The sequence below is a fragment of the Sesamum indicum genome, linkage group LG12 (assembly GCF_000512975.1).
Source record: "Sesamum indicum cultivar Zhongzhi No. 13 linkage group LG12, S_indicum_v1.0, whole genome shotgun sequence".
NCBI lineage: Eukaryota > Viridiplantae > Streptophyta > Magnoliopsida > Lamiales > Pedaliaceae > Sesamum > Sesamum indicum.
In genome coordinates this window covers 5,713,255-5,741,012 of record NC_026156.1, presented here as the reverse complement: position 1 = coordinate 5,741,012, position 27,758 = coordinate 5,713,255, and the positions used below count along the sequence as shown (strand labels likewise).

At 36.7% G+C, this 27,758-nt stretch overlaps 5 protein-coding genes across 7 annotated transcripts; 4 read left to right on the top strand and 1 right to left on the bottom strand.

The window, feature by feature from the left end:
* LOC105175815 (primase homolog protein) lies at positions 851–4,750 on the top strand. Of its 2 annotated transcripts, XM_011098407.2 has the most exons (13): positions 851–1,155; positions 1,256–1,398; positions 1,650–1,705; positions 1,780–1,831; positions 1,916–2,026; positions 2,248–2,328; positions 3,036–3,116; positions 3,437–3,502; positions 3,586–3,702; positions 3,814–3,861; positions 3,948–4,033; positions 4,233–4,293; positions 4,478–4,750. In XM_011098407.2, the coding sequence occupies exons 1-13, from the start codon at positions 960–962 to the stop codon at positions 4,556–4,558; spliced, it is 1,179 nt and encodes a 392-aa protein (XP_011096709.1). In that variant the 5' UTR covers positions 851–959; the 3' UTR covers positions 4,559–4,750. The 2 variants fall into 2 exon arrangements, with proteins under 2 accessions (XP_011096709.1, XP_011096710.1); XM_011098408.2 differs by lacking the exon at positions 851–1,155 and having other exon boundaries at positions 1,262–1,398; positions 1,621–1,705.
* On the top strand, positions 5,366–15,015 carry LOC105175814 (twinkle homolog protein, chloroplastic/mitochondrial). 2 transcript variants are annotated; one of them, XM_011098405.2, is made up of 21 exons: positions 5,366–5,468; positions 6,120–6,262; positions 7,217–7,272; positions 7,389–7,446; positions 7,522–7,635; positions 8,390–8,473; positions 8,703–8,783; positions 8,971–9,036; positions 9,123–9,239; positions 9,756–9,803; positions 9,891–9,976; positions 10,074–10,134; positions 10,583–10,765; positions 11,098–11,229; positions 11,832–11,893; positions 12,541–12,624; positions 12,917–13,048; positions 13,503–13,599; positions 13,672–13,806; positions 13,890–13,957; positions 14,454–15,015. In XM_011098405.2, exons 1-21 carry the CDS (start codon positions 5,450–5,452, stop codon positions 14,512–14,514), a joined length of 1,887 nt encoding a protein of 628 aa, XP_011096707.1. In that variant the 5' UTR covers positions 5,366–5,449; the 3' UTR covers positions 14,515–15,015. The 2 variants fall into 2 exon arrangements, with proteins under 2 accessions (XP_011096707.1, XP_020553973.1); XM_020698314.1 differs by lacking the exon at positions 14,454–15,015 and adding an exon at positions 14,340–14,438.
* Positions 15,181–17,498, bottom strand: LOC105175813 (patellin-4). Its single transcript, XM_011098404.2, has 5 exons — positions 17,396–17,498; positions 16,215–17,307; positions 16,003–16,127; positions 15,770–15,914; positions 15,181–15,673 (listed from the first exon to the last, which is right to left on the bottom strand). Exons 2-5 carry the CDS (start codon positions 17,271–17,273, stop codon positions 15,419–15,421), a joined length of 1,584 nt encoding a protein of 527 aa, XP_011096706.1. The 5' UTR covers positions 17,274–17,307; positions 17,396–17,498; the 3' UTR covers positions 15,181–15,418.
* Positions 19,377–21,022, top strand: LOC105175941 (berberine bridge enzyme-like 18). The gene has a single exon (XM_011098587.2). It carries the CDS (start codon positions 19,382–19,384, stop codon positions 21,020–21,022), a length of 1,641 nt encoding a protein of 546 aa, XP_011096889.1. The 5' UTR covers positions 19,377–19,381.
* LOC105175940 (berberine bridge enzyme-like 18) lies at positions 22,820–24,689 on the top strand. The gene has a single exon (XM_011098585.2). The coding sequence runs from the start codon at positions 22,859–22,861 to the stop codon at positions 24,458–24,460; it is 1,602 nt and encodes a 533-aa protein (XP_011096887.1). The 5' UTR covers positions 22,820–22,858; the 3' UTR covers positions 24,461–24,689.

The window sequence follows — 27,758 nt, the reverse complement described above, 5'->3', positions numbered from 1 at the left end:
TAATTATGCCACCCTCCTTGTGAAGATTGAGAGTAATTGCATAGATTTTATGATTTGATAAATTATATTTATTGTCTTAAAAATTTGCTTTTATATAATAAATATATTTTTTAATTAAAAAAAATAATTAAATTTATTAATATTATCAAAAAACTGAATGAAAATCGATATCCACCCTTCATTATTTTAATATCGACTTGTTGCATATCAAATTATTTTTTTAACGGAAGTACTCTTATAAAACTGAAAATATATCTTGGTAGTTTGATTAAAAATATTTGTTTGACTTGTGATAAATCAATAATCAATTGAGGATAAATACGATCTTTTTTCTCTAATTTCTTTTGGTAATGTCCACACATTCAATAGATTTTAACTAGTGGATGAACATAGAAGCAAATCTCATGAATATTATATATGTAATTATTCGAAGGGTGTCTATATGTATATATATATATTTACACCAGTTATTGTACGACATATATAATATATGCAATTATTATATATGTAATTATTCAAAAGGTGTCTATATGTATATATATATTTACACCAGTTATTGTACGACAAGCGGTTTAATTATCCTTTTCTTTATTAATATTTTTTTGTTATCGCTCTATTTAGTTTTAATTAATATAATTAATTAAAATTTGTATTATTGGGTTTAATGCAATTTTCTCCCATGTAATTGTAATAGAGTAAATTACTCTTTTTTTTAAAAAAATAAACGAATAAATTGCTATAATATAAAAAATATAAAAGAAAAATTATTATTTTATATTACAGGACTAAATTGTATTTTTCCCAAATTTTACTAAATCCAAGAGACCTGGTTAAACGACAGGAAAACGCTGTTCGAAAACGAACAGGAATAGTGGAACCAGCTACGTTAGTTTGTTTCCCACTTTCCCCCAGAATTTCAAGAAACAGTGCAACAGTAGCATAATAGATAATCACTTGAAATGCCTCTTCAGGCGCGCCTCCGCGCACCACTATTTCAGCGGCCTTGCCTTTTGGCCCCGAACACTTCATCAGATTTACCGTCTATAGACCGTCCCAATAATTTCTTACTCCATTCTCTCCAATCTTTATGGAGAATTTCGCTGCGCAGTAATGGGTTCAGGTCTTTTTGTAATCCCCGGTCAGCCAAACCAACAGGTTTCTTTACTCACTATCTTCCTCAAATTGTTTCACTCTTTTTATACTGCTTTAGAGACATAATGCCTTGGTTCTTTTTGCCCATCTCTCTTGTTGGAAGTCAAAGCTGATGTGGGCGAGGAAGAGGGAGAGGAAGAGGAAGGGAAAACTGCTTTTGCCAAACTGAAGCAAAAAATTGAGGCCCTTGGAATAAACTCTGATTCTTGTACGCCTGGCGTATATGATCACTTATATTGTCCCAAGGTATCATTTTCTTTTGTCTAATTTAGTTTCTTGGATTTTCTTGGGCGTTCTTGAACCTTGAATGAACGTAATCAGGAAAATTCGAACAAGACTTGGGAAGATATTTTATCAAGATTCTATTCTCTGTGTGTTTTTGTGAGGCACAGAAAAGTAACTGTTCATTAGTGTTGATGGATTTTTCAGTCACTGTCACGACTCTGTTTTGTGTATCTTAACTACTAGTGTTGATGGGGATTCTTCTTTCAAATCAGTGTAAAGGTGGAAAATCGATTCACAGGAGTCTGTCTTTTCACATAAACCGGAACTGGTAATTAGCAGATTCAATTCATTTATACAATCCAAAATGATTGTTCTGATACATTTATTCTTATCAAATGTCAGGAGTTATGCGTTATGGAGGTGTTTCAATTTACAATGTGGATGGGCTGGCAAGGTCAATTTACATTTCTTTTTGTCTTTTCTAGTCTTTTGAACCTTGAAGTCATATCCTTTCTGCAGATGATAACTTCCGTTGCAGGTCTTTGCAGACACCAAAAAGGCCTATCCTGTTGTCGGCCGACATGGAAAACTCACTTCCTCTTGGCCGTTGACAATGGAAAGTCTAAGGCTACAAATGCTGGGAAATGAGGTACCACAATCACTTCTTACCAGCAGACTTTTACCTTTAATGGATGGTGGTCAATGCATTTGGATGAATAACGAAATTCTATAAGGTCACTAATTACATCATTTGCTGATGTTACCCGTATGGGGTAGACTAGTATCCATATGCTACGAGACTAAGCAGTGCCTCTTAATTAATGAGCATTCTTTTCATGGATGACATACTCAAGTTTTGTTATGCTTCAGTTGCTTGCTTACTTTGCTGAGAGAATGATATCGAAGGAAACACTGGAGAGAAATAAAGTTATGCAAGTTGCTGGTGATCAGGTAAGTGAATGACTTTTTCACATACCCTTCTTTCACAGATCCTATGGTCTCATTTTCTAGTTCTTTGCAAAATTACCAATTTTTTGATCAAATTCTGCCATGGTGTTTCAATGATTATAGTGCTGCATTATGATTTTGTATGATACCAATGCTTATTGCATAACTGAAGATATCAAATGAAACCTTTATTGAAACTTCAAAGAAGCAAATTGATTGTATGACAGGGGGAGTACCCCCTGCAGAAACTCTAGTTGTAGCATTAATATGTTGGAGAACAATAAGTTTTGTAGGGTTCAGCAATTGGGGTTCTTTAATATAGAGCATGGTAAAGCCAACATAACAATCAAGTGGGGGCTGGTGCAAGGGTGCAAGAAACTGTTGAGTTGTTGAAATATTACTTTTTATATCTAATGTCAGGTTGAAACAAGCATGGAAGTATACTTTTGAAACTTAAACACATGTCCTTACGTGAAAAGGGAGTGAAATGTTGATAGTTTGCTACCAAATTTGAATATACATACCTAGACTTGCATTTCAACTAAACTTTTAGTTGACGGCGAGGTGACTGAATGCAGAAGGGACGTGTAATTTTTAGTTGTATGCACACATGGAGACCACATAGGATTTTTGTAGTGGCTTGTATGTCTGGAAAGGTTTGGGTTGTATGTCTGGTTAACTCTTTGCTAGTTTTCTTTGTTCCAATGCAGAAAATCATTGCCTTCACTTATAGGCAAAATGGACACCTTGTAGGCTGCAAGTACCGGACCATCGAAAAGAGGTATTGGCAGGTATTTTTTTATAGCACTGATTTTTCCGTACCTGTGATGAATGTCAATGGAAATTGTAAAAGCAATTTGTTTTAAGTGCCTCAAGTTTGTTTTAGTAAGCTGTTTGGTAATTAGTATTCTTGCAGAGATATCTTATAATTAATTCTCGATGCTGGCCAAGGGATCTTCCCTCTCACATTCACAAACTATTATCGATTGACCTTAAAAAACTGTTTAGAGCATTATTCTTTCTTGAATCTCCCTTTTGGTTCATAATTTTCAAATGAGTAGAATCTAATTTCATTCTTACTATTAAATGATTTTGGTCCTTCAATTTTCAGGAAAGAAATACAGAAAAGTATCTTTATGGACTTGACGACATTGCTGAGGCAGACGAGATCATAATAGTAATCACTTGGACACTCACTGCTACTTATAGATGCATCTGCTTATGCCTGATTATCACTGTTCGGCTTTTTTGTGATCATAGGTTGAAGGTGAAATAGACAAGCTATCCTTGGAAGAAGCTGGTTATTGCAACTGTGTTAGCGTTCCTAGCGGTGCACCACAAACCGTTTCGCTCAAAGAAATTCCATCTCCAGAGAAGGTTCGGTCGACATCTTATGATTCTTGTTAGCTCACAAGTAATTTGCTGTTGCTTTTCTAGTTCTTAATGTATGTGTAATTTATAGATGCCTTTGTATTCTTATCACTTCAGGACACCCGCTTCCAATACCTATGGAACTGCGAGGATTATTTGGACAAGGTTGAAAATCTTGAATATCTGTGTATGTTCCTCCAAATTAGGTTGGAAACCTTTCCTATATTACTTGACTTTTCAATCCTCATCAGGCCTCTCGAATAATCTTGGCAACTGATGGTGATGTACCTGGCCAATCTTTAGCTGAGGAGCTTGCTCGTCGTCTTGGGCGGGAAAGGTTTCTTGTTTCATTTAGTTTTGAAGCAACACTTAGATATTTAATTGCATCTATTAAACACATTTGAGGATCCTTGGTTACTTTTCGAAACACAAGGACTTTTCTGTATAATGTTCTAAATTCCTAGGCTGATATTCTTTTCCTTACATGTACGATTGCTCATTACCTAATTTCTTGTTTTCCTTTTGATGATTGTTAGATGTTGGCGAGTACATTGGCCGAAGAAAGATGAGGCAAACTCTTTCAAAGATGCAAACGAGGTTTGAAGTTTGTTCTCCTATTGTTTTGTGAAACTTATCTTTTAAACAACAATTAGGGATGGCAATGGTTCCGGGTCTCATCCAGACCCAAAACCGACCCGACTCCTTGTCATACCTAATCGTTTTTTTCATCTAATCCATCTAACTGTCATTCCTAGATTGATTAGTGTTGACATCAACACAGGTACTCGAGTATTTGGGTGCGGATGCTCTAAGAGATGCAATTGACAACGCTGAATTGTATCAGATGCAAAGTTTAGATTGATAACCTGGGAGATGTGTGGATCTTTATAAATTCTTCTTGGGCCTTCTAATTTTTGTAATACATATTTTATTTGTTTATTTCACCTGAAAAAGGAACCCAACAATGCTCATGCATGTTGATGTGTATATTTTGACCCAAGAGAAACCAAAAATGGATAATTTTAGTAATAAGTAGAGTTTTCTTAATTTATTGGTTCAGCACATTCCATACTGGACATTATTACTTTGCATGTTATGAGTCTTCAGTATTGTCCTTAGTAGACCTAAAAAGAAGAAGATATTTTAATAAGAAAAAAGGTACAAGTTATTTACTCTTTTATACTTCAGCAATGTCCTTAGTAGACCTCATACTGGATAGCAATAGCTCTCAGTATACTCCATCCTCGGAAATTGCCCCAAAAATGTTGTGAACTTATGTTGATTTGGGCCGCTACCTTTTTCTTCGGGTTGGCTACATTTTTTGTTTGGGCTGGAAATTGCCCAAAAAATGTATAATGTATAGAACAAAGAAGGGGGCCGAGGCCGATGGGAGGGAGAAGGGGTTAAGTTTGCTGCATTTTGTATTTTAGAATCTGAAAATTCAAAGAGGCAAAACAATCACCTCTTCGTTTTTCTCAAAACCCTCCATGGAAATTCAAACCCCTTCTTCTGCTTTCTGTTTCTAACAAGAAAAATCTTGAGGCGCGAAGACATGCTTCTTTCACCCCAGAGAAAACTCTTCTTCTGCCCTAATTCAACTAGTACCAGAATTTTTTTCATGGGCTCCAAGAATTTTCTGCTCTTCAACTCTTCCGCCACTCCGTCTAAAAACTTTATTACTTTTTCTTCACCGAGACACTTTTCTCCAGTTTATCAGAGGGCGTCCCGCTACAGTTATACCCCCTACAACGCCATGCCCATTCCTAGACCGAGTAAGTGCTTTTCCCTTTCGATGACGTGATTGTTTGTTGTTCTGATTGTTTTCTTCGAACAATCTTTAATATTTTCTTGGGACGTTGATAAACAATGTTGGAGTACTTTTGCTAGTTTTCTACTTCTTGAACTTTCTTTCTTTTGTTGTGGAAAGGAACGGCGGGATTCAACTATTCTATTGCTTAAAGTTTCTTTTCTTCTTGCATGCTCTTCTTCTACTTCTTTTTTTTTCTTAACTTCTTTCTTTTGGTGGGTGGGTTTAAGGTGAGAAGGTTTGGTTCTGGAGTTTCTTTGTCCCTTTTTGGGTTCAGTTCGTTGCATACTTATTCCTTATTTCTTTATTATTATTAGACATATTTTCTTATTGGTGAGCAAAGACAGTCTCGACCGAGGCACAACTTATGGTGATACTTGAATTGGAGTTGTACATTACACCAATAAGATTTAGCAGTGAAAAGGATTGGCTTGTTTTCTAGATGAGTCATATGTTTGGATGTGTAAGTGGGATGGTACCTATCTCCTCAAAACAAAGAATGCTATAAATTTACTGGTAGATGCACCTGGAGATTTGCAGGCTGGTGATATCAACACAATAGTATTTGCATTCTCATACCTGTTTCCTAAATACTTCTTTAAATTTGATTGTGTAGTCCCCGCTGTTGATGTTGAGACTCTGGAGAAGCAATTGGTGGATGAGAAACTTCTTATCATGCTACGAAAGAAGTTGCAGGAAATTGGATTTGATGGGAATGCTTGTATGCCGGGGCAATACAACGGTTTGCTTTGTCCAAGCGTATGCTGTTTTGGATGTTTTTCTTTAGAGAAATATTTAACATTGTTCAATTTATTGTTCTGGATAGCTTAGCATATGTGGTAACTGAGATTTTTCCTGTTACTGAATCCGACAATTACTTTCCAACTGTACTATTTTCTTGCATGAAATATGGCAGAGTGGAATGGACAAAAGCAAACAAATAAAATAAATGATTTTCTTCTGATGTGGCACTTTTTGTTCCTGAATTTCATTCTTCATATGAGTTAGCTCCTGCATAATGTGATACATAATACTGCAATATATCCGTGTTTAGGAGGGAATAGCTTTTGGGTCTAAAATGGCACTTTATGAAGTTCAAAGAAAAAATTTACATGGGGTTTGCTCATAGTTTCTGCAAGTATAGCCTGAATCCAATAGAATTTCCCTTAAAATGTGAGGTGAGAGATCAGCATTTTGCATTTTTACATTAAAGGTATTCCTGTAGATTGCTTTCAGATAATATATTACTTGAGAGCATACTGCTGTGCCACTTGTTTGCAGGAATTGATGTAAATTGTTTCTGATGTGTAAAATCCCTCTCTCTCTCTCTGTATGCATGAGTGCAACTAAGTTTCTTAGATATGATAAATTGATAAACCTACTTTAAGAATGTACAAAAGGAGACATTTAACATGAATGGCACTTACAGCTCTTTCAGAGGAGAGGACCTTGTTAATGCGACTAGCCTTTTACCTAGCACCCTGAGGTTATGAGGATTAAAAAGTTCCTCCAATATTTTAGGCGTTTTCACAATTGTAGAATGCTGAAATAAATCTTTATATCCTTCTTCTTGTCAATGAGATTCTTTAATTTTGATAAGAGTAAAATCTGAAATATGCTGGGTTATGTTGTAGGGATTGTAAACACAAACATTGGGCTGTTCTTATGCCTATCATTTGTTTCATTCTCTTAATGGCTTTGTTGATTTTATAGTGTAAAGGTGGGGACTCGGAGGAGAAGAGCTTATCTCTACATATCACAGAGGATGGGTACTTCCCTTTATTATATGTTCATAACTTATTGCCTATTTTGAATTTTCATATTCTTTGTATGTTCAGTTCAGTTGCAATGTTATGTGTTGCCAATAGTTGCCTGTATGTCATAGGTCGGCGGCAGTATGGACCTGCTTTCGGGCTAAATGCGGGTGGAAGGGCACTACTCGTGTAAGCTTTTGAATCAAGCAAGATGAACACTTCTAGTGATGCTATTCACATTTGCTCGTCCCCTTGTGATTTCAGGCGTATGCAGATGTTAGATCGACTTTTGAAACAATGAGTAAGATCACCAGAATAAAGCAGGCAACTAGAATAATCACAGAGGAGAGTTTGGGACTTGAACCTTTGTGTAATGAGGTAGTTATTGTTAATATATTCACTAATGGAGTGCTTTTCTGCTGACATGTTGAACAGTATTATCAACTTGTTTTGAAAACCTGCTTGAGAAGTTACCTCCTCTTGATTTTATTTGCTGATGAAGTCTAAAAAATTTTGATTGTGGAATTCTTTCTATCCACTGTGGGATTAACGGCATGTTTAGAAAATCTTTGATGTTGGAGAATCAGATGATGTGTCTATATAATACCTATATTGGTTTAACCTAGTTTTAAGCTAGTCAGGCATGAAAGTTTGTTTCACTAGTGGTGTATGTTAGTCTCCTGTTTGGACATGTTGCAAAATTTCTCTTTGAGCCAACTAATAAAAGCTTTTAATTGAAAACTCCACCTTATAAGGACAAGTATTTCGGAAAAATTTCGTTCTTCTCTCTTTTATAATGATGATGAAAGTTACATTGGGAGCCCTATAAAGCCACAATTAGCAAACTATTGGGATGGCGTTGTGAAGTAGTCAAGTGACTGATAGTGACAAATAGGGTAGAAAATGCGAGTTGCAGTGTCTTGTCCAGCTTGATGCAAGCTATCCACTTTAAAAATATGCAACAACTATTTCAGGTTTAGCAACAAATATATTGGACTGTACCTTTTTCTTTTCTGGGTAAGTTATTGGATCCTTTTTGCTTTATATGAATCTACATTCCTTCTCTTGAGTTTCTGTTATTCCATGCATCAACCAACATACATAACTTATTGATTTTTTACTTTTCTTCCAGCTACTTGCATATTTTGCTGAGCGCATGATATCTGGAGAAACATTACGAAGAAATGCTGTCTTGCAGAAAAGAACAGGGAATCAGGTGCATAGATATTTTTTCCCCTACTAGAATACGGCACTGTTATATTTATTATGTCTAAAATAATCTTTCTGTTCACATTACTATAGAGTTCGACTCCTCAATGCTTTGCTTGTTGATGGAAGTTTTGAGCCCTTCTTAGAGAACCCGCCTCAGAGACTTCTGCATTTAAATAGCTTTTAAAATTATGTGCTGATTTTCTGCCTAACTTCTAGTGATGATGTTTGGGCAGATTGTTATTGCATTCACCTATCGAAGAAATGGTGAGCTTGTAAGCTGCAAGTATCGTGATATTACCAAAAAGTTTTGGCAGGTATATTTATCTGATGGTTCTTGGTTTGTGGCCGAGTTTTGGTTATATATACTTCTGTCTTTGATATTTACCTCCCCATGCAAAAATGAAAAAGAAAATATTCCTATTGCGGACATTTCTTTGAATGACAATAATGTAATTAGATGCTTCTGCACTGTACATCTGATAATGCTACGTGGTAATACAGGAAGCCGATACTGAAAAGATCTTCTACGGGCTGGATGATATAAAGGAAGCAAGTGATATCATCATTGTAATCACTACAGCTGGCTGCATTCAGTTACAAACTTACAATAATTTGAGCCGCACCTCATTACTTTACTGATCTGTTTCTTTAAGGTTGAGGGTGAAATGGACAAGCTTGCAATGGAAGAGGCTGGCTTCAAAAACTGTGTGAGTGTTCCTGATGGTGCCCCTCCAAAAGTCTCAAATAAGGCATTGCCCTCAGAGGAAGAGGTATCTGTCTAGCTGTATTTCTGAAGTAGCATTCCACTATGTCCACTTTTTCCTTAGTTTTAACAAATTTATCCTTTGGAGATTCGAAGTTTTTGATAACTGCATGTTTGCAATATGCAATTGATTTTGTTAAGATCTCCCGTGTTTTTCGTTGTATCCGTGCATCAATATCAATTGTGTTTGACTCATTTAATATTATATTTCTACCTACCTTAGGAATATGCTGCTTGTCTCTAGCATCATCTGTGGCACAATTTTTTACCGCAGCGCTAGAAGTAGAGTTCAAGTTTTTCTAAGTTTAAGGGTAGAACAATACCTTTGTCTTGTAGCTGACAGATATTGGTTGTTCCTTGTCATATGCAGTTGCTCTACGTAACTGTTATGCCATTTCGAGGTTTCCAATGTAATATAGTTTAAATCAGTGGTGGAAGAACTACAGTGTTTGTTGTTATGACATGAAATATTCTCTCAACTTATTGAGGTTGCTAATTGTCTTTTCATCTTTTTTGAAGCTAGGACACGAAGTATAAATATCTATGGAACTGCAAAGATTACACGGCGAAGGTTCATTAAGTAACTTCCTTTTAATTTTTTTTAAATTGCACAGGCAAATGGCTAAATGTGAGCATTTGATTTTCTGATGTTCTTAAGGCATCTCGCATAATTCTTGCCACTGATGGTGATCCTCCTGGTCAAGCCTTAGCTGAAGAACTTGCAAGGCGCTTGGGGAGGGAGAGGTTTCTGATGCCTATCCCCATATATATAATGTATTACCATGCTTATGGTCTCTATTAAATTCAATAAATCTGAGGTTTATTGGTTGCTGTCATTCAGGTGTTGGAGAGTCAAATGGCCAAAAAAGAATGACTCTGAAAGTTTTAAAGATGCAAATGAGGTTGGACATCCAATTTCTGAATTTGTAGAATCTGTGTGTTTAGTTTGTCTATTTTAAGCCTTTTTAGCTCTCTGGTTCTTAAGTCACAAAAAAGAAAAGGAAAGAAAAGAAAGCTCTCTGGTTCTGGAAGCGAATGAATTTGCTGCAACATTATGGAACTGTGCTGTCTTGTATAATATATCTTGTGGATGACAATCCCAGGAAACTTGGTTTCTTGATCACAGAGTTTAACTTATAGGAACCATTTGATCTTTATTTTTGTGTTGTCGTGAATGCTGTTTTAGAGATTTTTGATGTTTTAAATGCTTACAAGAAAATGTTCCTTTCATGATCATTCTCAGAAACATCTTATATTGTACTAGAGCCTTACTCGTCTGTTGTGGTCTTGATGTGGTCCCTACTGCACTTGTTCACTTGAGTTGCCACATTGACGGTCTTGTTAATACAGGTGCTTATGTATATGGGTCCTGATGCACTGAGGGAAGTAATTGAAAATGCTGAGCTTTATCCGATAAGAGGGCTGTTCAATTTCAAAGATTACTTTGATGAGATTGATGACTACTATCATCAGTCGCTTGGTTTCGAGCTTGGTGTTTCAACTGGATGGAGGGCTCTCAATGAATTATATAATGTAAGTGGCGATGTCAATGTGCTATGTTGTTGATTGAAAACATTGTATCATATTGATGCTGTTTTTAATCACTGGTCCCTTGGTTTTTCATTTGATGGCATGTGTTGTCTTACATAAGCTGGGGCTTTTTAGTTCATGAAACATGAATCACAACAATTAATTTGTGTTTAATCTACTACTAATGAATTCTAGCTTCTAAGTGGTAGCCGTGGAAGTTCTAAGTCATTTCATTGCCTGCTGTTAGAGAAATCTAATATAAGGATATGCGAAGATGGATGGATATCTTTGTTCCATGTTAACATCGAGTTTTTCAACTGTCTAATTTGGGACAGGTGGTGCCAGGAGAATTGACAATTGTCACAGGAGTTCCAAATTCAGGCAAGAGTGAGTGGATTGATGCTCTATTATGCAATATCAACCATAGTGTTGGTTGGAAATTTGCTCTTTGCTCTATGGAAAATAAGGTAATGTGGTTCCCCGAGTCTCACTGTCGTTAAAATTATGTGTTCTCTTTGCTCTCTAACCAGGAACATTGAAAGGGTATGTGCTAAAAGTTGTTGGCAAGTATTATTATGTAGGTAGCTATGCCTAATACGTGCGTCTTATCCCTGTAAACTTGTTAGTGGTGTGCTGTACATCTGATGACAATTAACATTGGTGAATTAACTTCGTGTTGTGATTTCCTGTGAAATATGAAAAATGTTAAGTCAAATAAACTATTTATTTCTTATTCTTTCTTTTTGTTTTCATTCTTCTTCTTCTTCTTCTTATTATTATTCTTGTTGTTGATATTATTATTCAAGTTTTTTTACCTTTTCCTTTTGTCGATGTGACAAGCTGATAAAAGTTCTCCAGAACTATGCCTAAGCTTTGGAGGTGCACTAGTGACATAATTGATGTATCTGTCATGCTAAAAAAGTGAAAAGTTCTGTTATAATTTAACAATTGACTTATTTTCTTTACCAAGTTTATACATTCCACTTCAACAGAGTTTTACTTTTCCGAAGTTTGGACATACATAGTTTGTATATTTATCTTACTCATTACATGATTCATGGTTTTCCAGGTACGAGAACATGCAAGAAAACTTTTGGAGAAACATATTAGGAAGCCTTTCTTTGATGTTAGGTATGTAATGGTCCATTTTACATGAGTTGCATCCGAATTCATGGCTGGGGGAAGTCATTACCCAATTTAGTAATCTTTTTGGACCAAAGTTGTTCATGCCAAATGTCATCTTGGGCACTGTCAACTCTTTCACAAGCTGAAAGCTGAAAACCGATCCCTCTCTTATACCTTGAATTGCTTTTTATTTCTAGTATATGTTGTTATCTGCAGCGTTTACATATTCTTTTTTATGTACTGAATCGTCAAATTACTGCATGCTTGATTAAATTAAAGTGAAGTGCTGAATTCACATATAATAAGAAATTATCTCAAATGATTTCACATTTTCACTCTTTTCTTTTTCTTCAGCAAGGTTAGATTTTGCAAGAATTTTTGGTTCAGTTGTCCAGAAATAAGGTCTCTTTTTACTGGTCACCGAGAGAAAGCCATTCCTGATTGTGTGGTTGCTGACATTTCCAATATTTGCTTGAGAAAAGATCTAGCAATTTTTTGGCCTATATTGCAAGATCTGCGGCATCCCTTTAGCCTCTAGGCTTTAGGTCCTAGAGAATGAGAGATGGTCACTGTTATATAAGTATAACTCATACATTCTTTCAGAGGTTGCAGATTTCGATTAATTACTTGTTCATTGTCTTGCTAATAAACAGATATGGGGAGTCTGTTGAGAGGATGAGCGTTGAGGAATTAGAGCAAGGAAAGAAGTGGCTCAGTGATTCATTTTCTCTGATAAGGTTTGTGCTTCGTACATCCACATGTTTCTTACATAGATTTTTATGCATAGTTACATTCATATGGAAAATGCAACACGTGTTTACTGATTTGTGAAAATATTATGATTAACTGTGTCACATGAATGGTAAAGTTATATATTTATTAATTTTAAGTAAAGTTGTAAGCACAGATTAGGAGCTTAGATATGATGTTTCTGACAATTGACATGTCTTTTTGAAATCCTGGGAGGAATATTTTGCTGTATGAGGTTTTCTTCTTTTGAGTGTGGTCTGTGTATGCTTAATGAAACAGGTGTGAGAATGATTGCCTTCCAAGTATAAATTGGGTTCTTGATCTTGCAAGAATAGCAGTTCTGCGTCATGGGGTGAACGGGCTTGTAATTGATCCATATAATGAACTTGATCATCAACGTCCTCCTAATCAGTGAGTCTTCTTATTTTATCTTGTAGAAGTTTGTACTCGTGTTTATCAGTAACCTTCTCTCAATTTTCTTTCTTTGTTAATTTTTTTTTTTGGGGGGGGGGGGGGGTCTTCTTTCTTATTTTTTTTTTTGGGGGGGGGGGGTGTGTCTGTCTATCAATATCAATAGTCAACCCACAATTTGATGTTTATTTCTCCTTGGTGCTGTAAAATTTACCAATAACAGCTAATTTCAGTTGCTATTTCTTCCAGAAACCCAACAAGAAAAAACCCATTTTGATTAATTTTGAGGTGGCCTTTGATTATCTAACCATATCCTTTTCCCTCCCTCTTTGAGATCTTCATCAAACTAACTTCATGTTTCAATGCTTTGCATTGAGGTTTTGGTGAACATTATTGCAATAATACTTCATCTGTACATTTCCTTTGACTTATTTTCTTATGGATATGCAAATAGGACTGAGACGGAGTATGTGAGTCAGATGCTGACAAAAATCAAACGATTTGCTCAGCATCATGGATGCCATGTTTGGTTTGTGGCTCATCCAAGACAGGTTGGCTATTGCAATCCTTCATATTTGCTTTGTGATTTTTCTTGTAATAACTCTTTCAACTTATTTTGGTAGTTGCATAATTGGATTGGGGGCCCTCCAAATATGTATGACATCAGTGGGAGTGCACACTTCATAAACAAATGTGACAATGGAATTGTTATCCACCGTAACAGGGATCCAGAGGCTGGTCCTGTTGATCTAGTTCAGGTCTGCATACTAGTGACACTATTACTAGCCTAATACTACTGGACATCAGTTACCAAATCTTAGCCACTCATTTGTACCTCCAGGTTTGTGTGCGGAAAGTACGGAATAAAGTCATAGGAACAATTGGTGATGCCTATTTGTCATATAACAGGTATGATATTTATCGATGTGCATTTTTCTCACTCGAAAGATAATATTAAATTGATCATACCTTTTTAGATTTCTGATGCAGCAATACCACGTAAGGATACAATTGACGTGCTGTAAAATATTTTGTTAAAGTCACCTAAGAGGATCTACTGATTTTATTTACTTTATAACGCCAATTTGGATGTCTATTTAGATGACCAATTTCGCCCATATTAAGAAACAGAATTGCATATAGGATAATCATTGTGAGCTGAAAGCTCATATTTAATGCTGTAGTAACTCGAGAAAGGTAACTGCTATGACTTTTTACTGTTGGAGTAAGCACAAAAACCCTAGTTGATGTGATCACCTCATATAACACCTGATGCAAGTCACTTGTTTAGGTTATGGACGATCCAGGCAAATAGCTTATTCAGGTTGCTACATATATATTTACACTGCGTAGCGCCTATTTCATGCTCCTTATTACCCCCTTGAGTTAAACTTTATTTTTTCAGGGTTACCGGTGAGTACTCCGATATTGATGCGGCTGCCCTAATTAAGAAACACAGAGCTTAGTATTTCAGTCTCTTGGCTATTTCTACGATTATTTGCAAGATATGGAGGCTGCTGCTTTTCAGGATATTCGTCGCCGATGTCCATTTTTGAGTGATGTGGTGTTGGCATCGAATGTAAAGCTCTTTGATTGCTCGTAGGTCACACCAAATTACTCTTTGTTAATTTATGAGCCTATTGAAGTATAATGCTAGCATCGGTCTCTGCAGCGCTGACCAATTTTGTGCTATAGGCCAGGGTGTGCACATCATTATGATGTATCTAAGTAGTTGGCGTGGTTTATTGCGATGATGTAATGAATGCACTTTAGGTAGAATTTAATTTACCGCGAATAGATTCGTCCTATTTACTTTTTATTCAATTCAACAAAACGTAATATAGTTTACCACATGTGAACAGTCTTATGTTATTCTTTAAAAGGGTTTCAATGCGCGCATTGAATTCTCTGTTATTCTACATTATGAATTATTGTATAAAAGACTAATGGAATATGAATGTATATTCTAACTTACATTCGGGTCCTCAAGTTATATCATAATATTGTTCCGGTACTTAATGTTCTATGATCAATCAGTTTTGGGCATTGAAGGGCTTTGAAGAAAATTTCCACGATCAGGATGCAAAGAGCAGCATATAAGGGATAAAGCCTGAGGTGATGAAATCACTCCAGAAGTAAAAATGTATCAAATATTATTATGAATACTCCATTTACACTGATAGCCAAGTGAAACCAGCATAAAAACTGAAAAAAAAACACTGAATGAGTGAAAATCTTGATGTACACAAAAACAATTTTGACGCCATCAGAAAGAAAGAATAATAATAATAAAAATGTCTAAAAAGAATCATCAATCAAATAAAGAATCTCCAAAATTCCACGCAGCAAAAGGTATAATTCAGCCCATCATCAGAAGCAGGCCTTCTTGACCTTGTACCGATAGAACAGCTTCTTTTTCTTCCCAGAACAATTCTGAACAGTGAGGACGATTTTCCCTGGTTCCTGGTTCTTGAATGTCTTGCGAACTGGTGCCTCATCTGAGCACATTTTCTTTCCTTTCTGGATAATCATTGTGTACGAGTTCTCATCCGTCGGCACGAATTCCTCTGTGTAATTCACCTCCCACCCCAGAACTATGAGGTCCCAGATAAATGTAGTTCCAGCCTGTAATGATGAAACATCAAACATTCTTTGTACCTCTACTCCAACAAATTTTTAATTTATTCTCAAGGAATTATGTCTAATGATCGTTTTATATACCTCTGGTGTGGGGATCTCAATGGTTTGAGTTGATCCAGTCTTGATCACAACTTCTGCAGCTTCACCATCAGCAACGGAAAACTCAAAGTCGTTCTCTCTCTTAATTCCACCATACTGGATTGGGATTTCTTGGATAGGAATGTACCTAGAGGGGAATCATGTTTGGCGTTAATTCAGCAACTACCAATGGTACACACGAAGAGCATAAGATTTGATAGTGAAGAATTACGTACTTGAGCAGAGTCTCAGTGACCTTAGACGGGCGAGCAAAGACTAATTTGCTTCTGGTTCTTTGAGTCAAGAAAGGAGTTAACAGGGAGTGGAAAGCATAATACCAGAATGGAACATTGATGAAAATCTGCCAGCAAAAACCCACCATGAATTAGCTCTCAAATAGACCTCAAATTCAAGTTTGATTGATTAAAACACAGGAGAAAGCACTCACATTTTTGGCCGCCAATTCCGGGTAGTTGTCCTGGAGGAGTGCGACTGCTTTGTTCACTGCAGCCCGGACCTCCTTCTTGGATGGGCCTGGAGAATTCTTGAGATCATTTATCTGAACTAGTGAATTAATGCCATCGGGCTTGAAGTTAAGTTCCTGGATGCCTTTCTCCATGAGCTGAACCCTCCACCTCAAGAACTGCTCGCGCTTCTCCTCTGTCGCGAGTGTCTTCTCATAGATCTCTTCATTGTCCAGAACTCCAAAGATATTGTAGCAAATGGGATGGCCTTGCCTATCAATGCCGCTCATGTATGCGGCGGAGGCGAGATCAGCCCCGAATTCTTCATCCAAGATCGTATCGATCTTGAATTCTTTCCTCCATTGAAGAGTCTTTTTCAGCATCTCAAAGGCATCATTAACCTTGAATTCCCTAGCCCTCAAGAACTTCAAGAGAACAACATTCGTGCTCTCATTACCTTTACTAGGCAAAAGGGGCACTCCCCAGATGGAAATGTCTCTATCAACTTCAGCATCTGCCTCAGGCTGTTGCTCTGAAATGTCTCTATCAACTTCAGCATCTGCCTCAGGCTGTTGCTCTGTTTCTTCAGGTTCCTTGGGGGGTTTGGCACATTCGTCGGGCTTTTCTTCAGCAGCTTCTTGGGGTTTTTCACATTCGTTGGGTTTCTCTTCAGCACACTCTTCATTCTTTTCAGCTTCTTTCTCACACTCTTCTGTTGCTTTCTCCTCTGTTTTATTTCCTTCTTCATTAGACTGCTTTTTGGCTGTCTCCTTCTTCTCTTCTTTCTTGAAGAGAGTGTTTCCAAGAATGGCCTCTTCAAGCTTGGCTTTCAGCTCACTCAATGCCTTTTTCTCATGCTCTTTCAGATCAGAGAGAAAATTGCTCTCTTCTCTGTAAGAAGAGCTTTTCTCCACCATCTTGGGCTTGGATTCATCTTTTTCACACTTCTCCTCCGCTACCACCTTCTCAGCTTCTTCTGCCACCACCTTCACTGGCTCCTCAGCCACTTGCACCGCGTCAGCAACTTTAACCTCAACAGTCATGGTTTCTCTCTGGCTCTCTTCAAAATCCAATATACTACAAAACCAAAGATAGATTCTATCAGAAAGAACACAAGAAAATTAAAATTTCACAAAGAAATAAAATCAATCTAACTAAAACTTACTTCCTTCCTGCCTCTTATCTTGCCTTTCAGGTTTCTGGAGGGTTTTACTACAAAACCAGTGCTTGTTGTGTGGGAGAGATGAATATACAAGGCTGCAATGCACGGTTATATATAGCATAAATGTTTTGAAAGGCAGAAGAAAAGGGCCCACAACGGTCATTTATTTGTTGTCATCCCACGTTAGAGCCGTTAAGATTCCTTTGTGTGATGATTTGTGCTAGCCTGTACTCCAGCAAAATTTGGTTTGTCAGTATCAAATCGGGCCCACTGCCATACGTTGATGACTCTGATTAATCATTCATTCTGCCGCTTTTCTCACCTTTAATCTGTGTTCATAATGACTCTAACTATTGATTAAGGATTTTTCTTTTCTTGGACTAACAATAATACATACGCACATACATTGTAATATCGTATAAACTTTTGCTTTGTTCTTTGGTTGATTTGTTTTGGTGTTTAGCTTTTGGATGCATTTTCTTTCTGCAAAAAGTGAAAAAGAAAAAAAGTATACTTTGTTAGCGTAATTAAAATATTTGATTTGGTGTAAAATATATGAAAATGTGTATATTATAAAAACGATAAGCATGAATTGAGGTGATTATTGTACATATTTTTATTTAACTTAAAAAATTTCATGATAGTTTTAGTAGGAGATAATGTCACATGCATTCAAATGTAATTATTGGACAAGATGTGGAACAAATATTGTGTGTCAGATGAATTGGTCAATGAGAATTGTTGTTTTTTTTCTTATATTAAAATACTAAATTAGGTTGTTGGTTTGACCAAATGAGCCATGTTGATGGGCGGTGCAGAAAAATATCAACCTAGTTTGGGCTGTGAATCTCTTATTGGACAGAAGGGTTTGAATACAAGATTCGTGTTCATTAAATTGGGCTCAGCCTCCCTCCCTTGAGATGGTTAGAAGAAGTGGAGTGGGAATATTTGTTTCAAAGGGAAACCTGGGCTCAGTACTTATCTATATATGGACTAAGTAAGAGGGTCTTCACGACCAAATGGCCCATTCTTGGTTGATCGCTAGATGGATTTGAACATTTCACAATGGGGAGCGCTTGGAGTTTCCTAAAAAAATAATCAGAAGCACGTGAGATTAATGAATTTGTGTGCATAGATTTATTGATATTGATGAGAATCAATATATGTTTTCTTTAACATTTAATCATATGCATGTTCTTGGAGTATTATAAAACAAAGTAGACGATGAGTACGTATGGAGATAATTAGTTGGCACATTCAAAATATTTTAAATTACACCCAAATTTAAACATATCAACTATTTTCAATACACACTTACTTATCTCTATTTTTCTCTTTCTATTTTCAAAATACAAAATAAAACAACTAAAATACAAATCCAAACACAATGCAAATGTGGGGAACGACTATATACTTGAGGCAGCCCACTTCCCAGGTTTGGGTAAAAGAAGTAAAAGACATGCTAAATATTTTATGCGGTGAAGGGCTTAAATGGCAAGAATTCCAAATTGCATATGATAGCGACTTCATCGCCAACCAATATTTTTTCAGTTTGAGTTGGAACTTGAGTTTCAGTTTCACTTTCTGCAGGTTCTCTCTCTCTCAATGCTATTTCCTGTAGAGATATAATGGTTATTGTGCTGCAGGCTTCATCTCTTGAGGTGATTAAGCAAAAAGCATAAAACCAGCAGCAGATAACACTATCTGTCCTGATGCCAATTCTCAATGCAACAACTTCATCGGTCAAAACATTGCACCAATCTCAAGTGCACATCAATGTATATAAACACTTGGAACGCGGATCGGAATCCCAAGTGATTGGCAGGACTACTTGGACTATCAGAATAAAAAACTTGTGCCAATGTGCACCATCATATGCTTGAATTGTCTACTGATGATCCGGTGCAACAGTTGATTTGAAAACCTCTATAAGTACAACTGTTTTAGCCATCAACAACAGCAATAAAACTAGAATAATCAAGCAAACAAATGGACTACTCTTGGGGTATCACAGTCCAACTGCTACTCTTTGCAAACTTTTGGGTCTTGGGAGCCTCTTCATCTGCTCAAGACAAACATTTTCTTCAATGTCTAACCGATCAGTTTGAACTCTCAAACTTAGATCCATCCAACGTTGTTTATACACCCAACAATGCATCATATGCTTCTCTTTTGCTATCACCAACACAAAATCTTCGACCACCATCAACCTCCCCCAGGAGACCCCTTCTCATCATCACCCCCTTTTATGAACTTGAAATCCAAGCAGTGATTTACTGCTCCAAGAAACTTGGAGCGCATATTAGAATCCGAAGTGGCGGGCACGACTATGAGGGACTTTCCTATACATCTGGGGTTCCTTTTGTCATCTTAGACATGAGGAACTTCCGATCAATATCAGTTAATACACAAGACAAAACTGCATGGGTTGAAGTAGGCGCCACACTCGGGCAATTGTACTATACAATTGCTCGACACAGCAGGACTCTTGCTATCACGGCAGGCAGTTGCCCGACTGTAGGCGTCGGAGGGCATTTCTCTGGCGGCGGATACAGCATGATGTCCCGCAAGCACGGCATTGCCGCAGATCACATCATTGATGCCAAATTGATCAACGCTGATGGCCAGATTCTGGACCGCAGGTCCATGGGTGAGGATCTATTTTGGGCCATTCGAGGAGGCGGAGGTGCTAGTTTTGGTATAGTTCTCGCCTTCAAGGTGGAGTTAATTACTGTCCCCGAAACTGTAACTGTTTTCACCGTCACCAGAACGTCGGAACAAAATGCAACCCAACTGGTCGACAGGTGGCAGTATGTTGCTGATAAGATTGATGAAAATCTTCTGGTCAGGCTTTTCTTGAGAAGTATCAGGTCCCCAGTACATGGAAACAGGACGATACAAGCTTCTTTCACTTCCTTATATCTTGGTGGAGTTGATGATCTGCTGCTAATAATGCAAGAAAAATTGCCAGAGCTTGGTCTGGTGAAAGAAGATTGTACTGAAATGAGTTGGATAGAGTCCATACTCTATTTTGTACATATGAAAAACGAGTCCCTTGACATTTTGCTGAGCAGAAATCCAAAGGGCGTTTATAAGAGTATTTATTTCAAAGGTAAATCAGATTACGTGAGACATCCCATCCCTATAAATGGCTTAGAAGGGATATGGAGACTTCTTCATGAAGAAGATGCAAATAGGGCTGAACTACAGTTTAATCCATACGGAGGGATATTGAGCACTTACTCAGAATCTGAAACTCCTTTTCCACATAGCGCAGGTAATATATTCATGATCGAGTATGTTGTTTGGTGGACCAGTCCAGAAAATAGTGATTTAGAAAGACACGTGGACTGGATCAGGAGACTGTACAGTTACATGTCCCCTTATGTCTCGACAAACCCAAGAGCAGCTTATCTAAATTACAGGGATCTTGACTTAGGCATCAACAGCCAAGACAGCACAAGCTACACACAAGCTAGTGTTTGGGGGCTCAAATATTTTGGGAATAATTTCAATCGACTGGTTCGTGTGAAGACTAAGGTTGATCCCTCCAACTTTTTCAGGAACGAGCAAAGCATTCCACCTCTATCTTCACATTACAATAAAGATATTCATCTCTGGTCATCATAAGACCTAATTTACTTAATTACTGAATGGAATTGTTGACAATGTCATTTTAATTAAGTATAAAACTAATTAATGAATAAAAAAATCCAGATTTGGTTGATAGTTAGATTTTAGTGGTTTTCGTTATCATGTTTGTGTATATTGTGTATTTTCGTTATACCATTATTAATGTCATTGAATTTATGTAATCAGTTTTATGTACCGATTATAGTGACTGTTGGATGTATATTGATGTTATTACAAGTGTTGCTAGTGCAAAATAATGTCGAAAGTGGGTTTAATATGTTTCGATTAATAATACATATGAACATTGGAACAATCGTTGTTTTTTTTCTTTTTTATATCAATAGGGTGTTTAGGTGATTTAATTCAAACTTTGTAAAATATTTTATAAATGATTAGAAAGCTTATATATATGCTATATAAAATCGTTTAGTAAATTTTTTTCTTTATATAATATTGAAAAAATATAGCCTATGACCCAATTGGAAATGCTCAGAACACACCACCCAAAACCATGCACTTGGATTGCTAAGCCCATTTCAGTGCCCTGGCCTATTCGTTTATTGGCTCAGTCCACTCTCTCCATCCAGCCCACTTGGGTATTTTTTTATCTCCATCCCCTTCTATAGAAACCTGAATCATTTAGCTGACCAATGGCCCATATAAAAGGTGCTTCTGAATAAACCATTTGATTGGCTGAACAAATGCCCCATTGTCAGTGGACTAAGATAGATTCAGAATGAGATTTCTTCATTGATCGCTATATGGATTTTGAACATTTCACAATTGGGACCGCTTGGAAGTTTCCTAAAAAAAGAATCAGAAGCACGTGAGATTAATGGATTTGTCTGCATAGAGTTATTAACATTACCAACCGAATGCATACATCAAAATTCAAAAACAGTATGTAATTTATTAATTATACCCTTTAAACTCGAACAAGATAAAAGTAAAAACACGTGCTATGTATAAGGAACGAATACACAGTTGAGCAATTAAATATGGATTAATCAACGTGAGAATTTTTGTGCATATCCACTATAAGAAAAGTTTGAATATATATCATACAAGACTTTTGGTTTATAAATTCTAATATAAAATTATTATGTCATTTTATTAGAATGTATTGTCGAATCATATCATCTGAAACCGGATTAACCAAAACTTACGTTAAGTACCTTTGAATTTTTTTTTATAATATATTTTGTTTTTTACTAGGAAGATTTAAATATTGATGATGAATTTGGTAACCTAATATAGAATTAATCAGAGCTAGAATTTCATCGCAGTGGAAAATAAAAATGTTTACAATATCTTCTGGATGTATTAGTTTTCAACTCAAAGGACTTTAACAAAAGATAAGAAAAATCAAATTATTTAGTTTGGTCATTCAACCTACATTTACGTGAGCATGTTAAATAAATTCTCTTAACTCATATTCCAAAAAAGGAATAATTATAAGTTTGTAGCAGTCATGATAATAACTATATAATATATAGAGAGAGAGGAAGGTGCTCCAATTATATACACTCATCAAATATGTTACAAGTGTGATTAATTACAATGTTTACCTAATGTTCCATAATAATCAAATTTAATTTCATTTCTACCAAATATGTGTAAATTGCACTTGTTTTAATATCCGGGTAAAGGATTGCTTCTCTTGTATCACAAGTCTTTGACGTAGAAAATTAATCAAGAATTTGGTTGCAAGGATCAACAATTTGGGCTTGAATTGTCATCTAATCCACTGCAATAGTTGAGTTTATGAATCTATAAATTGAAGTGGTTTGGCCCTCAATAATGCAACAAAAACTAGAATAATCAAGCAAACAAATGGGATCTCCGGTTATTACATTTCTGCTGCTATTCTTTGCAAACCTTTTGGTCTTGGGAGCTTCTTCAGCTCAGGATCACAACCAACATTTTCTTCAATGTCTAACCGATCAATTTGAACGCTCAAATTCAGACCCGTCCAACGTTGTTAACTCTCCCAAAAATGCATCATATGCATCCCTTTTGCAAGCACAAAATCTTCGCCCGGAATCAACCTCCCCCCTGAGACCCCTTCTCATCATCACCCCGTTTCATGAACATGAAATTCAAGCAGTAATTTACTGCTCCAAGAAACTCGGTACGCAGATCAGAGTCCGAAGTGGTGGGCATGACTATGAAGGACTTTCCTACACTTCTGAGATCCCTTTCATCATCTTAGACATGAGGAATTTCCGATCGATATCAGTAAACACTAAAGATAAAACTGCATGGGTTGAAGTAGGCACCACTCTTGGGCAATTGTACTATACAATTGCTCGACATAGTAGGACTCTTGCTTTCACTGCAGGCGTTTGCCCAACCGTGGGCATTGGAGGCCATATCTCTGGCGGTGGATACGGCATGATGTCCCGCAAGCACTCCATTGCTGCCGATCACATCATTGATGCCAAAGTAATGAATGCTGATGGCCATATTGTGGACCGGAGGTCTATGGGAGAGGATCTATTCTGGGCCATTCGAGGAGGCGGGGGTACTAGTTTCGGCGTAGTACTAGCATTTAAGTTGGAGCTAATCACTGTTCCCAAAACGGTAACTGTTTTCAACGTCTCCAGAACGCTGGAACAAAATGCAACACACCTCGTGCACAGGTGGCAATATATTGCTGATAAGATTGATGACAATCTTTTGCTCAGGCTTTTCTTGAGAAGTATCAGGTCCCCGGTACATGGAAACAGGACGATACAAGCTTCTTTCACTTCTTTGTATCTTGGTCGAGTTCACGATTTGCTACCAATCATGCAAGAGAAATTTCCAGAACTTGGGTTGGTGGAAGAAGATTGTATTGAAATGAGTTGGATAGAGTCCATACTCTATTTTGCAGGTCTAAGAAACGAATCCCTTGACATTTTGTTGAGCAGAACTCCGGCGGGCATATTTGGTAGTAATTATTTCAAAGGCAAATCTGACTACGTGAGACAACCCATACCTGTGAGTGGACTAAGAGGAATATGGAGATTTCTGCATGAAGAAGCTGAAAATAGGGCTGAATTGCAGTTCAGTCCATATGGAGGGGCACTCAGTACTTACTCAGAATTTGAAACTCCTTTTGCACATAGAGCAGGCAATATATTCATGATCCATTATGGGGTTTCCTGGACCAGACCAGGAAACAGTGAATTAGAAAGGCACATGAACTGGATTAGGAGACTTTACAGCTATATGGCCCGTTACGTATCGAAAAATCCTAGAGCGGCTTATTTCAATTACAGGGATCTTGACTTAGGAATGAATAACGAAGGAAACACAAGCTACGCACAAGCCAGTGTTTGGGGGCTCAAATACTTCGGGAACAACTTCAATCGATTGGTTCGTGTGAAAACTAAAGTCGATCCCTCCAACTTTTTCAGAAATGAGCAAAGCGTTCCGCCTCTATATTCATGATGGAAGAAAGATATTCATCGTTGGTCATCATAAGACCTAATTTACATAATTAATGAATAAGTTTGTTCCCTCGTAAAATGGTCTGAATTAAGTATTGAATTAATTAATAAATAAAACAACCACATATGGTTGATCATATTTAGAATTTAGTGGTGGTCTTGTCATGTTTGTTGTATATATGAATTTTTATAGTACCATTATTAATATTATTTTGATTGTTGTTATTTTTGTTGAACGAAAAGACAAAACACATATGGTTGACCATATTTAGAATTTAGTGGTGGTCTTGTCATGTTTGTTGTATATTCTGAATTTTTATAGTACCATTAATAATATTATTTTGATTGTTGTTATTTTTGTTGAACGAAAAGACAAAACTCATATGATGATGTGGATATATAATTTTTCAGAAACGATTGAAGCGTTCCACCTCTATCATCACGGTAGAACATTGAAATTCAGGCTGTACTCTATATTTTTTTTTAAGCCAAAACATCCCTAATTATGTGATTTTATTGCATATTCAGCAAAAAAGGAGATATGAGACAAAGATGGCAAAAATCAAGCCAAAATCGAAATTGAAGGCATCAAAAAGAAAAAAAAGAAAGATTACAAGGAAATTTCTGCAGAATTGACTAAGCGTGCCCATGCTTAGTGGAGTGGTCAACTCGGGATAAGGATAAGCACGAGCAATTTTCGCAAAAGATAAAGAAATGAAGTGTTTAGGTTTAAAAAGGATTCTTTAAAACTTATCTCTTGTGATTTATTTGCCTTTTTAGAGTTTATCATGTATTTATCTCCTCCTACGTCTAGATTCGTAGGAGACTTTTATTATAAATAGGGGGAGTCTCTTCATTTGAAAGAGGTCGTTCAGTTATTGATTAGAACTCTATAGAATTCTTTGTTCATCTTTTCTCTTTTATTTTTATTTTATAACCGGAATTAATGGAATTTCACTTTTTAGTGTGTTCTTTCATTAACGTGTCCGGCTAAATTCCTTATTTTCTGGTTAAGGTATAGTGATTATTTGATTCGCATTATGTTGTGAGATCTAATCTGCGTTCTACACTTGTCAAACGAATATTCATGCTATTCTCTATGCTTTAATTACAAACGTCTAATTTATAAATAATTCGGCCGGTTGTTCATTATCAAGAAGGTTTGCTTAGCTAATTGAACTTTATAAATCCGTGTAATTGTTTATTTAGTTCAATGCTTAGTGGCAACGTAGCATGATTAATTATGTCATAGTAATTAGTTATGTTATGGGGAATGCATGATCTAGTTTAAACGAATTGTCCTCGTAGGAGTTTGTTGATTAGAATCAGGCTTTTCTAATTCTTAATGCTGTTAATAGATTAAATCTTGTGGACGTTCCCAGGGTTGTCTGTTAATTAGGGATTTAGCCAACGGTCGTACTTTGACTAACGAAAAGGTAAGGAAAGGTGAGGTTGTTAGGTTGTACCAACAACCATAACTGGTTTATTAGTTTATACATGTGTTATTCTTGCATCAATGATTAACTCACAAGAATCAAGAATGATCCTAGCCTTAATCGGAAAATCTCTCTATTGTATCTTCATCATGTAATTTCAATTATTTTCTAGCTTATTTAGTTTTTAATTATTTTTTTTTATCATCAAATCTCCCCCCATTATTTTCTATTTCTCTCAAAGAAATCAACTTATAGCCAGTCCCTGTGGATTCGACCCTACTCCCACTTTTATAAGTGTTGTAGGAATTATTTTTGGTGGTCTCGACACCCATCAAATTTTGGCACTGTTGCCGGGGACTGGCGTTTTTAAGAAGATTTCTTTTCTTATTGCTTGATTTTTTTTGTTACTTGATTTAATGCTAAAATCTTCTCATACAGGTGAACTTGAATCTGATTCGAGATTGAGAAGACTGGACAGAGATTTCGAAAGGAAACCAAGTAATGAGTTGAAAGGATACCCACTTCTTCCGAGCCATAGTTAGCACAAGAGATATTGGACACTTGGAGCGAACCATAGCACACAACCCAATTGCAATCATGTGGTCCAACACTCAACAGTTTGGAACTAGATACGGCGATCCTCCGGTGAATGAGGTAAATTTATCTTCCATTTATAATCGTTTTGATCAACTTTTGTCCCTTGTTGAAAGATATGTCAAAGAAAAATACCAACAGGTGAAGGTTTGTCGAATATGTAATTCTATGATACATCCCATCGATTTGTGCCCTATGCTTCAAGAAGAAACCATCGAGCATGCCAATGTTGTTGGAGGGCTTTTTGGACCACCACAAAGAGAATATGATCCTCATTTCAACATGTACAATCCAGGAAGGACAGATTACCCAGTCTTAGCTACGTTTCGCAATCTCAAAACTGGCCACCACCTCCTTCGCCTAATTCCACGCCTAGCCCATCTCTCGAAGACATGATGAAAGCACTAGTGACCAACACACAACAATTCCAGCAACAGAATCAGACGAGCATTCAAAACCTAGAATCCCAAATCAGTCAACTAGCGTCATCTGTTAGTAAATTAGAATCTCAAAGTAAATTACATTCCCAGTCTGTTGTTGACCCCACTGATCCACCACTGGCAATAGGTCGCGCATTGATTCGACCCAGATTTATCCATCAGAATCCTCGTAAGAAGGGTGAATTCCAGCCAGGATGGAAGGAACATAACTATAGATGCTTCCTTTAATTCAATTTTTCTTGGCGGGACCGACAGATTGGTCTCGTTGATGCAAGAAAGTTTAACTGAATTGGGTTTGCTAAGAGGAGACTGCATAGAAATAAGTTGGATCTAATCCATCCTATATTTTCCGCGTTCCCCATAAAATCATGTGAAGTTTTTCTGAATAGGAAAAACCCAACGTAAGATACTTTAAAGCAAAATTCGATTATGTACAGAAACCCATTCCCGAATGCAGGCATGAAGGCATCTGGAGACTGTTCTATGAGCCCGAAGGCGAGGAGGCCGAGGTCATCTTGAGTCCATATGTTGGAAGGATGGATGAAATTTCTGAATCCGCAATTCCATTTTCTCATAATAAGTTGGATTATGAGGCTTTACAGTTACATGGTTCCTTATGTTTTCAGGTTTTCGATGGCAGCATACATCACTAATTACAGGAATCTCGACATTGGAGTGAACAACAATGAAGGAAAGATAAGTTATGCACGAGCAAGCGTTTGGGGCATCAAGTATTTCAAAATCAATTTCGATCGATTGATTAGAGTGAAAACTACAATTGATGCTAAATTTTTTTTTAAGAATGAATAGAGCATTCCCGCAAGGTAGA